The sequence below is a fragment of the Diaphorina citri genome, unplaced genomic scaffold (assembly GCF_000475195.1).
Source record: "Diaphorina citri unplaced genomic scaffold, Diaci psyllid genome assembly version 1.1 scaffold1730, whole genome shotgun sequence".
Taxonomy (NCBI): Eukaryota; Metazoa; Arthropoda; class Insecta; order Hemiptera; family Psyllidae; genus Diaphorina; species Diaphorina citri.
Genome location: NW_007379156.1, coordinates 33,202 through 46,903, shown reverse-complemented (window position 1 = coordinate 46,903; position 13,702 = coordinate 33,202). Strand labels below are relative to the sequence as shown.

The 13,702-nt window shown below is 40.3% G+C and overlaps 1 protein-coding gene and 1 long non-coding RNA gene across 2 annotated transcripts; both read left to right on the top strand.

Moving 5' to 3' along the window:
- Positions 1-4,822: 4,822 nt before the first annotated feature.
- On the top strand, positions 4,823-9,536 carry LOC103517047 (N-alpha-acetyltransferase 15, NatA auxiliary subunit-like; the record flags this gene model as incomplete). The annotated part of the gene is made up of 4 exons (XM_026829287.1): positions 4,823-5,050; positions 7,834-7,942; positions 8,937-9,191; positions 9,472-9,536. Coding segments are annotated over 4 exons (657 nt in total), but the record flags the coding sequence as incomplete, so codon positions are not given.
- Positions 9,537-10,901: 1,365 nt separating this feature from the next.
- LOC113470660 lies at positions 10,902-13,374 on the top strand. Its single transcript, XR_003393632.1, has 2 exons — positions 10,902-11,146; positions 12,554-13,374. It is a non-coding gene; the product is annotated as an uncharacterized LOC113470660 (long non-coding RNA).
- Positions 13,375-13,702: the final 328 nt, after the last annotated feature.

Genomic DNA, 13,702 nt, shown 5'->3' with positions numbered 1-13,702 from the left:
CGACGCCCTCGCTGGGAAATTAAAACTAGACACTCTATCGCGTAACAAACAGTTATGTCAGAGCTCACTTAAAGCTTGTGCTTCCTAAAGTAATTATTGTTATGCATTGTATTTCAAAAAGTTATTAATCATATTACTATGGCTTGCAATGGCTTACCAATCTTACCATGGATGGTCAGGACCCAAAGTAAAATTAAAATCATTAATAACAAACAACGAAAATAATCGAGTCACATGAAGTTTATCAGAGCGTTCCATTGAGCTTTATGTAACGACAAATACAACATAAGTACCTATTTATGTACAAACATATTCACAAATAGCACTACTTGTAAAGAGTAGATATTACTCAAATAGACTGCCTGACACGGGTGCAGAAATTTGATTTATAAAGTTTTGCCTAAGGCCTCACTATCAGGTACCTGATAGGCGAACCTGATCAGGTGTATCTAATAGTGAGTGGTCAGACATAAGCGCGGTGGACTTCGAATTTAGAGGCTCTTGGTTCGAGTCCCCGTCAAGGCATAAAATAAATTTTATCAATCGGGGTACCGTGACGAGTATCCGCGCTTGAAACAATTAAAAGTCTAAAAGTCCTTCTAATAAAGCAATCAAGGCATAAAATAAATTTTATCAATCGGGGTACCGTGACGAGTATCCGCGCTTGAAACAATTAAAAGTCTAAAAGTCCTTCTAATTAACATGTCTGCTACACATTACAACATTGAGCACACTCCTAGTAAGAAATGTAAATCCAAGTCTCCTACGGCGCTAAACTTGAAAAAATTACATACCACTCAAAACACGACCAGAAAAAAAATCGTTCAAATACCTAATTGTAAACCTTCAGGAGCTTTTATCTTCGGACCAGATCTGGTTATTGTACAATAAAATAAAAGCATGCTCATTAAAGTGGTAGTGTTTTGTTGAGTAAGAGCGGTAAGAGACCAGCGCTGGTTACTGTGATAGTGTGATGTTAACTAGCGTTTGTTTAGTGAAGCGCAACGCTAGCTCGATTTTGTCCCTTTGGATTAAAAGCCAAATCAAAGAATGATATCTTTACTTACTCCTTCCTATACTTTACACAAAAAGCCCACTCTGAGACTTAGGTGTAGGGGCAAACAGCCCTAAAAGATGGGTTGAGCTTATACTCCTTCCTATACTTACTTATTCATGCCCGAAATGCCTATAACAAAATCTCCTGCTCGGTAATATTTCGTCCATTTGTGTGATTTTTGGAAACAGTCCAGCAGACCAGTCCCCAGAACAACTTGATGTGGAGCAAGACTACCTTCCTTCATAGATTTGCTAGTAATAAATCACGTACCTATGTACCTTGGTGGCCCAATAAACAGATCATAAAATCACGCAAACTCTCCCAGACATAAACAGAGTTACAAGTTGTTGACTCATTATGAAGAAGCTGATATTATTTTGCTATCTTAATTTAATTCAATCAAGTTCTTGCTCTATTGCCCATATCCCATATCGTGAAGAAGCTGATGTTATTTTACTATCTTAATTTAATTCAATCAAGTTCTTGCTCTATTGCCCATATCCCATATCGTATAACTGTTATGGCCAGATTAGATATCAATTTATTAACATATATCAATCTTTGCCAGCCTAGTTAGCTTGGAGGGTAGCGTGTCTGCTTTGTAAGCGCTAGGTCGTGGGTTCGATTCCCGCCCAGGGTGGATTTTATCTTAATAAGGTTCTCTCATATCATATAGTTAACTGTTATGGCCAGATTAGATATCAATTTATTAACATATCAATCTTTGCCAGCCTAGTTAGCTTGAAGGGTCGGTCTGCCTTGTAAGCGCTAGGCCGCGGGTTCGATTCCCGCCCAGGGTGGATTTTATCTTAATAAGATTCGTTCCCGGAATGGCTGGCTTTCTCCTATTCTGACTTCCTTCTTTTTTCGCTTTCGTGACGATAAGACCTTAGCCGTTACAGTTCCCTCTATCAAATCCCTTAAAGGATAGACAGAGCTCTAACGGCTAAGGTCTTATCGTCCCGAAATCTAAGAGAGAAGGAAAGCAAGATAAGAGAAAACCAGCCGTTCCGGGAACGAACATTATCCGTTCAGGATATAATCCGCCCCGGTCGGGCATCGAACCCGCGGCGCTTACAAGGCAGACGCGTTACCAACCAAGTTAGCTAAGCTGGCAAAATGTAACTTTAAACTGAAGAACGTTTTGGTCCCATCATTTTGGACAGTTCTGCTCCAGATCTAGTTTACTTTTTCATATCGACCTGATCAAAAATTATGATCATAATCACCAGAGTCCGGTCATTATCATTATGATTAGAATTATCACTAACATTACCATCAGCAAGGGAGGCAACGCCCCTGTGCCAAGGTCACCAGAAAAGTAATAGTAATAATAAAATTGTCATCATGATAGTAATGATAATAATAATCCTACGCGAGGAGAGAATTAAATCTTGCGTAATCGAAAGTTAGATTCCCCACTTGCACCTATACAGGTCCTGAGGTACTTGGTACTCTTGCATTGGTATATCTTTTGTACTCTACATGTAATTATTATTGACGTGCAGCTTGTAGTACCTGACAGCAAACTTTGCTATGCAACAATTCAATTGAAAACACATACACAGAGAGAGGTAAAAGAATGTTTAGAGTGGAGTGAGTGTGAAAAATTAGTGCGTGATAAATGAGTAATCATACCAGTTAACCAGTAACGGTGTGAATTTACAGCATGACTTTGTTAAGTAAAAAACTTAGTGAACTTTCTGAAATAGACATTGTTAGAAGAATTTTCCTACCTCCCTGTCTGTCCCTCACTTTATCTCCCTCCCTCTCACTTTACTTCCTTCCCTTTCTCTCCCTCCTTTGCTCTAAATTTTCCTCCCTTAAAATGTCAATAGAACATAACTTTTAAGAAGAAGAAATAATGACAAAAAAGTAAAAAATCACATACCCTGATTTGTATGTTTTTGCGTTTTGCCTAAAGTGCCGCTGCATTCTGGAATTTGACCCTGGAATGTCAGGTGTACTCGTAGGTATTAATTTAGTGAATAGTAATAATAAAATTGTCATCATGATAGTAATGATAATAATCCTACGCGAGGAGAGAATTAAATCTTGCGTAATCGAAAGTTAGAGTCCCCACTTGCACCTATACAGGGCCTGAGGTACTTGGTACGCTTGCATTGGTATATCTTGGTACTCTACATGTAATTATTATTGACGTGCAGCTTGTAGTACCTGACAGCAAACTTTACTATGCAACAATTCAATTGAAAACACATACACAGAGAGAGGTAAAAGAAAGTTTAGAGTGGAGTGAGTGTGAAAAATTAGTGCGTGATAAATGAGTAATCATACCAGTAACGGTGTGAATTTACAGCACGACTTTGTTAAGTAAAAAACTTGGTGAACTTTCTGAAATAGACATTGTTAGAAGAATTTTCCTACCTCCCTGTCTGTCTCTCACTTTATCTCCCTCCCTCTCACTTTACTTCCTTCCCTTTCTCTCCCTCCTTTGCTCTAAATTTTCCTCCCTTAAAATGTCAAAAGAATATAACTTTTAAGAAGAAGAAATAATGACAAAAACAAATCACATACCCTGACGTGTATGTTTTTGCGTTTTGCCTAAAGTGACGCTGCATTCTGGAATTTGACCCTGTGGAATGTCAGGTGTACTCGTAGGTATTAATTTAGTGCTTCGGTCAGGACTTGATCCTGTGACCTCTGGATTGCCGAACTACCTAACCCACCCGGAGCAGTAGCCAATTAATATCTAGTCCAACTGGTATCTAATGACAGGTACTACTACTATCTTAGTTGTATGTAGTAGTATTTGAGTAGGTGTATGTATACGTACGTGCACAAAGCGAATTTGCACCTCAATAGCTCAATGCGAACCTCTAGGTATGAGGCTACGGACTTCGGAGGTCTCAGGTACGATTTCCGACGGAGACAAAAAAAAATCAATTTTTTTTTGAAATGGGTTCAATTCCCAGTGGGGACAAAGATTTTTCGAATTTGTCCTTGGGTTTCGCGGGCTGCGTTTTCCCCTTGATATGAAACTTGCAAAATTACACGTTTGTTTGAGCTTGTGTGGTACCTATACCGAGACCTATCCGCGTTCTATTTATGTGCCTTCGACGCCCTCGCTGGGAAATTAAAACTAGACAATCTATCGCGTTGGGTTGTAATTTCAACGCAACGTACTAATTTAGAATCAAGGAGAGGCGCGAAAGTTGGTGGGGGGAGAAAATTTTCATGATTATCCACGGAATTTGTACGGAGTGGAAGCATGAACTTTAAGCAGAAAGTCCTTGATATTGTCCATAAAGTACTTGGCAGTTATTAGAGCTCGGGTTATTAGACGAGCTACCGATATAGTACGTCGATAGTAATCTCTATTTCTGCTCAAATGAACATACATGTAAGAGACCAGCGCTGGTTACTGTGATAGTGTGATGTTAACTAGCGTTTGTTTAGTGAAGCGCAGCGCTAGCTCGATTTTGTCCCTTAGGATTAAAAGCCAAATCAAATAATGATATCTTTACTTACTCCTTCCTATACTTTACACCAAAAAACCCACTCTGAGACTTAGGTGTAGGGGCAAACAGCCCTAAAAGATGGGTTAAGCTTATACTCCTTCCTATACTTACTTATTCATGCCCGAAATGCCTATAACAAAATCTCTTTTACTTACTCCTTCCTATACTTTACACAAAAAGCCCACTCTGAGACTTAGGTGTAGGGGCAAACAGCCCTAAAAGATGGGTTAAGCTTATACTCCTTCCTATACTTACTTATTCATGCCCGAAATGCCTATAACAAAATCTCTATGTTGTGTGCTTCACAGAGAATCTGCTACCGAGCGAGAGGAAAAAGTTGCTCAACAAGCAGAAGAAAGCAAAACGGAAGGAGCTGGAGAAAGCCAACGCCATCGCTGCTGCCCAAGAGAAACGAGAACAGCACAACAAGGCGAGACAGCAAACCAACAACCAGGATAATGATACAGACACTCCACAGCAAGATGAACTCATACCTGACAAGCTAGCCAAGGTAAGTGAGCTTGAAGGGTCGGTCTGCCTTGTAAGCGCTAGGCCGCGAGTTCGATTCCCGCCCAGGGTGGATTTTATCTTAATAAGGTTCGTTCCCGGAATGGCTGCCATGGCTTTCTCCTACTATGTCTTCCTTCTTTTTTCGCTTTCGTGACGATAAGACCTTAGTCGTTACAGTTCCCTCTATCAAATCCCTTAAAAATCTTTGCTTTTAAGTAAGTACAAACAGTGTGTTCATAAATTCACCCCCCTGACTTTATTAACACACTGTATTGTATAGATACATGATATGTACGTCACTAGTGATAAGTGATAAAAAGGTAGGTCACACAGTCATACATAGATACTTACTTCCCTTTGTGACTTCACACAAAGTCCTCCTGGTTATAAAAATTAAGTTCAAATATAAATTCCTTTGGAATGATTATAAAGCTAATCAGAGCGACTGTGCGTCAGTGGTTGGAGCAATGATCAGAGCATTAGTGTCTAATGGATCATGCCGACAGCAAACCAACAACCAGGATAATGATACAGACACTCCACAGCAAGATGAACTCATACCTGACAAGCTAGCCAAGGTAAGTGAAACACTGAAACAGTTGGGCAGCAGAAATTTGGTTGCGAAACAATTCGCGAATAGAGAGCAGTATACGGAAAGGTTTTGATTGGTTTCGTGATCCCGCTAGACCTTAAGGGGTGGTTTTTCTCTGCTATAGGTATGGAAAAAAAACTTTCTTTGCTAAAAGTACTAGTTGTATTTTAGGAGTTGTTAATAGGAATCAACTTAGGAAGGTACCCGAGAACAGCAAACAGCTACTAGACAGCAAACCAACAACCAGGATAATGATACAGACACTCCACAGCAAGATGAACTCATACTTGACAGGCTAGCCAAGGTAAGTGAAACACTGAAACAGTTGGGCAGCAGAAATTTGGTTGCGAAACAATTTGCGAATAGACAGCAGTATACGGAAAGGTTTTGATTGGTTTCGTGATCCCCCTGGGCCTTTAGGGGAGGTTTTTCTCTGCTATAGGTATGGAAAAAAATCTTTCTTTGCTAAAAATACTAGTTGTATTTTAGGAGTTGTTAATAGGAATCAACTTAGGAAGGTATAATATTATTATGGGGTAGGGTCCGATTGCGCTCAAACCCAAGATAAACCCATGGTATGAGGCCGTTTGGATCTCTCCAATTTTAGGGCCTGTCAATGGTTAAGTTACTTCGGTTGCTTCATTTTCACTTCAATAGAAAGATTAAAGATAACTGGAGTTGAGATGTATGGAACTATGGATTAAATATTCCTGAATATCTTGGGCAAGATTGTTCCACTTCAATAGAAAGATTAAAGATAACTGGAGTTGAGATGTATGGAACTATGGATTAAATATTCCTGAATATCTTGGGCAAGATTGTTGTATATGCAATGTGCACAACATTGTTTATGTATAACTCTTTATATTCATTTTAACATGCAGTTGAGTCGTCGCGCTTCGTAATTAAATACTAGTGCTTTGTAGTCCAAAACTTGATTTAAAATATAAAACCAAGGCTCTCGTTCTACGGCCATAACGCGAAGGATCTCGTTGTGGTTCTAGAGATAGAGCGATCAGTGTGTGAACTATGAAATGTGAACTGTGAATGGATCTCGTTCTTATAATATAAGATTATGGGGTAGGGTCCGATTGCGCTCAAACCCAAGATAAAACCATGGTATGAGGCCGTTTGGATCTCTCCAATTTTAGGGCCTGTCAGTGGTTAAGTTACTTCGGTAGCTTCATTTTCACTTCAATAGAAAGATTAAAGATAACTGGACTTGAGATGTATGGAACTATGGAATAAATATTCCTGAATATCTTGGGCAAAATTGTTGTATATGCAATGTGCACAACATTGTTTATGTATAACTCTTTATATTCATTTTAACATGCAGTTGAATCGTCGCACTTCGTAATTAAATACTAGTGCTTTGTAGTCCAAAACTTGATTTAAAATTTAAAACCAAGGCTCTCGTTCTACGGCCATAACGCGAAGGATCTTCCAAAGAACTCTATGTTGTGTCAACTCCTCCCAGTCGTTCAGCCCCCATCTGTTGCATAGTCTCTTCATCTCGTTGATCCAGCAGCTAGGTACATGGTCTCCCAGGTAAACTTTGCCTTGATGTGGTGTGTTGGTGAAGATCTTCCACACGGCTCTGTTGTCTATTCTCATCAGGTGACCAAGCCATCGAAGTCTTAAACTGGATCAGGGCAATTACCTACGTTTAAAAAGGTTTTAATTGGTGAGCTTTCGATGTCACTCAGGACATCATCTTCAGACCAAGACAGATGATGACTCTATCGCAGCAGGAATAGAAGTGGACCTAAAACATTAATATCACTTTGTTCTTTCAATTAGTATTACACTAAATACCTACGAGTAACTTAATCAGCACCTACTACCTATCCCTATGAACAAGTACCTACATATCACGCTCTCTAAGCGTCCACTATGCACTGTACCTACCAAGGTACCTACAGTCTACATAACCCTACCTACATATCTTGTACTTATTGATCATGGACATAAAGGTACCTATGTACCAGATGTACCTACATATTATCTATCTGATATACTTAATTAAATACTAGTGCTTTGTAGTCCAAAACTTGATTTAAAATTTAAAACCAAGGCTCTCGTTCTACGGCCATAACGCGAAGGATCTCGTTTTACGCTGAAAATACACCTATGTAATGCTTACTTTTTTTTATTCCAATGTGCTTATTATCATTCACTTTGCATTGCAGACCGAAGAACCTCTGGAGCAGGCTGTGAAATTCCTGAGTCCTCTACAACTTCTGGCAAAGGATAGGATAGAAACTCATCTGATGGCCTTTGAGATTTATTTTAGGAGACGTAAGTACTTAAAGCTACCTAATTGTATCATTTATTTTAAGAGTCGTAACTTCTTTGTTAGCGAATTCTTCGACGTATTTCAAGTTTGAGTTCTAATATGATGAAATATCAAGTTTGCTCTGGAGCAGGCTGTGAAATTCCTGAGTCCTCTACAACTTCTGGCAAAGGATAGGATAGAAACTCATCTGATGGCCTTTGAGATTTACTTTAGGAGACGTAAGTACTTAAAGCTACCTAATTGTATCATTTATTTTAAGAGTCGTAATTTCTTTGTTAGCGAATTCTTCGACGTATTTCAAGTTTGAGTTCTAATATGATGAAATATCATACCTCAACAAGGCTCGAACGTGTGTCCTTCACTTTACCACACGAGCTTCTTAACCACATCACAAGTTTTTAGGAGTTTCAGCGCCCCTTTGTTTTGGAACTTGAGTCTACTCATGTATGTTTGGTGACAATCCACAATAGGATACGCGATACGCTACAATTTTTTTTAAAGAATTATTTACTTTCTGTATGGGGTGCAACAGTCCTACATACTGGACTCCGCACACAGGAATTTCGTCAGAAAAGACCCCCCATTTCAATGTAATGTGCTTTGTGTCTTAACCACATCACAAGTTTTTAGGAGTTTCAGCGCCCCTTTGTTTTGGAACTTGAGTCTACTCATGTATGTTTGGTGACAATCCACAGTAGGATACGCGATACACTACATTTTTTTTAAAAAGAATTATTTACTTTCTGTATGGGGTGCAACAGTTCTACATACTGGACTCCGCACACAGGAATTTCGTCAGAAAAGACCCCCCATTTCAATGTAATGTGCTTTGTGCTGTACTCGCCAACCCCCATCAGATCCATAGGAAGAAAATTTTGTACCTTATGAGGTAGAAAAAATGTACCTCAGCTCCGGCTCTATTTCAATGTAATGTGCTTTGTGTGTCCTCAAATAAAACATCCTTTGTAACACCACTGTCCTTCTTATCATTTTCAGAGAAGCCCCTCCTCATGTTGCAAAGCGTGAAACGGGCCTGGGCCTTGGACCCGAAAAACCCCACCCTACACACGTGTCTCATTCGACTGGCCCTGTTCATCGAACAGATGAAGGGGGCCGAGGGCGACGTGCATCCCGCGGTTTGGGAAGTGCTGAAGTCAGGCCTGGAACCGATCATGGGCAGTAAGCCCGCCCTGGAACTCAACGCCAGCTATCTCAAGGAGAACGCGAGTCATTTGCCAGCCCTGCTTTGTGGTGAGTATACCGAAAACTTTGAAACTTGAATTGAATTGAAACTGTCATGTTCATATTTTGTTAGATTGCGTACTGGAGGTCAATTCCCACTATTCCCAGAGGATTGATTTTTTTTTTTTACTTCCCTTCGTGAGTACAAGTTCAGTGGCGCCACTGACACTATAGATTCGTAGAAGCTTGACCCATCCTTTAGGGCTGTTTGTCCCTACACCTAAGCCTCGAAGTGAGCTTTTTGTGTATGGAGTTGAGCTCATTTACATACTGCTGTTTTTTGTTTCAGGATACAAAATGTTATACTTGTTAGATCCTTCAAAACAATCCGAATGTGTTTATTATTATTCTTGATTTGATTTTTTGATTTTACTTTCATGTAATGATTTAAAATCAAGACTAGAGCCCGTTCTCCCTTTAATCCCAATATAATGTTCAAGTCACCCATCCATTTATTGGCCTTGCTCGACGTAGCTTAACATAGGTGACGCTAAAACCGGTCTTAAATTATCGACTGAAAAAGTTTTCTCGCTTTGAGTTCATAGGTCGTCGCGACAAATTTCAAGATCAGAGCTCATTTGTGTGAGAAAATGTGAAAAAAATTCCCCAAAAACCAGTTTTTTTTTTGGCTTTATGGTTTTCTGGAAAAAATTTGCACCACTTTTTCGTGATCCTGGTAAAAACACCTTTAATTTGATAAATAGGTCGACCAGGTTTGGATAAGTCCTTCTATGGGGTCAGACAGACAGAGTACACAGCGACACCGAAGCGAATACAATAGTCCGTCCCTTATACCTTTTTATTACTATTGTAATAATAAAGGAAGGACGGACTAACAACAGACTCTTGAGTGGAAGGTAACCACTAGGCGAGTTTAACGCCGGAGGCGTTCTCTAACAGCTAAATATTCATGTTTTCGATGTGCATTAGGGGAAGGTTTTGCCGTAATCTAAACCGATCTTGACTTATAATCAATTTTCCGTGGCGAAGCACGGGCAACCTACTAGTAATCTCAAGTCGTTTCAGAAATGGATCAACTGTGAACCTAACCTAACCTAACCATGTTCTATAAGTATTTGAACTTTTCTTCGTTTATTACAGTTGTTGGATCTGATCTTCTCTTTTACTTTTCTTATCCTTTAGGAAGGAAAGTAATGTATTCGGTTCAATGTATTTATGAATCCTCTCTCTTCTAAAATGCAGAGGTAGCTCTAAGTTCAGAGGTTGGATTCCAGAACAGATAAGGTGGATATCGCCTTACTTTTCACTGTCGGAGGAACACTGTGCAAAATAGCTCCCCTTTTAGAGATTCTCTACCATTGCACATGTGACATGTTTGGCAACAATGCCTATATATTCCACCGCAGTCTTGAGCGACCCTTTCGTCTTCTTCCCTCCATTTCCATTTTAAACATTATTGAAGAGCCCCGGGAGCGCGCAGTGCGACCGCATGCACACCCCGCGAAGCCCCCGGGAGCGAGCAGGGCGACCTCATGCACACCCCGCGCAGCCCCGGGAGCGCGCAGGGCGACCGTAAACAAGGGAGCGCGAAGCGCGACCCCATGCACAACCCCGCGAAGCTTCGGGAGCGCGCAGCGCGACCGTATACACAACTCCGCGTAGCGAACACGCGAAGTCCCCCTCCCGAGCACGCAGTGCGATTCTGTTCAATATTAGCTTTGTCTAATTCGCTATCCCTATAACTTTGTCTATGCCTATTTCCCAGACGTGTACAGACGTATTCGAGTCGCTACAGAGCGGCAATTTCGGACAGGTAAGCGAGGACACTCTGGACTTCTACTGCACCAAGTGCTCGGTTCGATATCCGTTGGCGACAATATTCAAAAAAGCGAGCACTAGCGATCAGAACAGCAGCGAGCTAAATCATACGACGCAACGACTGGGGGATTGCTCCCTCAATATTAACTGTCAGGACAATTCCGTCAGCAATTGACACTGTCAAGGTAAGTGTGGAACTCCCGCGGAGGTGCCGGGTTCGAATCCCGGCCTGGGCGGAAATTTCCTAACCTAACGTTTCCCCTAACCTCTAAGCAAACCAAACTCTAACTCCAAAATCTCAATTAAGAACATCAATTCTTCTGACTGCAACAAGTTGCGTGAAATATTAACTGTCAGGACAATTCCGTCAGCAATTGACACTGTCAAGGTAAGTGTGGAACTCCCGCGGAGGTGCCGGGTTCGAATCCCGGTCTGGCTGGAAATTTCCATAATAAATTAAAATAAAATAAATAAAAAAAATTCCTAACCTAACGTTTCCCCTGACCTCTCTCTAAGCAAACCAAACTCTAACCCCAAAATCTCAATTAAGAACATTAATTTTTCTGACTGCAACAAGTTGCGTGAATATTTATCCAGTATAAACTTTTTCAAGTCACCTTTGAATATCAACTCCATACCCGGTGAATCGCAGCAGTGTTCAAGCTAGACTGGATTGGGCTGCTTGGAACCTGGGAAGGGTTATTTATATTACCTTCAGGAGTAGATAAAGTGAGCTCTGGACTTGTAACAGGAGATCCGAGGAATGTTTCAGAGCTGTTATCAAGAGTTGACATGCCATGTCTGCTATCATCATGCTGAGTGGACAATGGGGAAGGGCATGGTGAAACAGGAACAGTGATAACACATAGCTGACTCAAAACCCACCGTGTATGGACAAATGAAACTGTCAGAAGACATTTGATTGTGTTCGAAACCCGCTCGACCCCGTACCAAATACATTAGACTTTCTTTAGATTGCGGGAGTAAAGGGACTTTTCAGTCTCATTCTTGTCGTATAAACAGAGTATATTCTATTCTATAAACAGCAGGATAAACAAACAACTTTTTTTCCCCCTCAGGATTTCCACAGGAGGTATATTCTATTCTATTCTGTTATCTTCAGCTTAACTCCATACACACGCAGCGCACTCTGAGGCTTAGGTGTAGGGGCAAACAGCCCTAAAGGATGCGTCGTATAAACAGAGTATATTCTATTCTATAAACAGCAGGATAAACAAACAACTTTTTCCCCCTCAAGATTTCCACAGGAGGTATATTCTATTCTATTCTGTTATCTTCAGCTTAACTCCATACACAAAAAGCCCACTCCGAGGCTTAGGTGTAGGGGCAAACATCCCTAAAGGATGGGTTAAGGGGTTGGATGGAAGAGAATGCCCTAGGCATTAATCCCGCCCCTGAGTTAGGATTTTTCAATTTTTTTTTTCTTTTCTTTATTCAATTTTCGTTTTCATTTGTTTATCATTTTGTTATTTTGTTTTGTGTACCTGTTTGTAAATATTGTAAAATCCTAATAAAGTGTTATATAATAATAAGTTTCTGCAAATCTAATTTTCTTCTATTATCTTCCACAGGTGACCTTGCGAACTCCTTGTCATTGAAGCTCCTATGTGCAACATCAACAACAACGGCAAAGTCAACGACGGAACCTACAACCAATTCAACAAGAGAGATTCAACACAACAACACGTCCTCTTCCTAACAAGAATGGAAAATAAATGAGAGTGATCCTTTCTGTAACCTTTTAGTCCTGTTCGTTATTGGATGAAGTCCGGGTTTTATCTGGAGTCATAGGGATTCGAATCTTTGGCGTATTTTAGTCCGATTTTTATTGTGATTTGATAGTCTAAAGGTGTGTCCACGCATAGTCGACCGACGACGAGGTGGGACACACCTTTATATTGGAATACCTAAACCTTTGTTCTTGTATCATCTTGCACCACGTATATTTGGAAAATATAATGTTCCTCGATCGCGATCTTATCGAAAGCATGAGGCCTTGCATTGTCTACGAGTTGAAAATCACAAAGATCCTCCTTGTGGAAAGTCCTCCTAATAACTGCCCCATATCCCCCCTTTTATTATTATTTTATTTTTTCGCTCGTTGCTTCTGTTTTTGATTTCAAGCTGCATTTTTCTACCTTTGACTCTTATCTGGGAAGTAGTTTGAACCTGAAATTAGGGAAGTACCAATAGTGTGCTCAAGGCCGGACACTCACGTCTTTTACAGGCAAAACCTGACATGTAAACCCTGTCGTGAGTGGACGGCTTAAGATTGTACCCTGTCGTGAGTGGACGGCTTAAGATTGGCTTAACGTTGAGTACAAAAAAGAGTCTTTCAGGTCTAAGGGTCGAATTATGAAATGTGGTTTTAAAACCCTGGATGAAGAAAAAAGAAAAATCCCATACTAATGGCTGATCTTACCACTGAGTAACTTTCGGTGTCAAGAGTTTTCTTTAACGTCACCCATTTGATTTACACAGGTCAGTATTTTTTGTATGGATTAACTGAATACTCTCAGTGGTAGTAAGATCGGCTATAAGAGACATTTTGTCAAAAACTTCCCTGGTTTTAAAACCCTGGATGAAGAAAAAAGAAAAATCCCATACTAATGGCCGATCTTACCACTGAGTAACTCTCGGTGTCAAGAGTTTGCTTTAACGTCACCCATTTGATTTACACAGGTCAGTATTTTTGAACTATGAATTAACTGAATACTCTC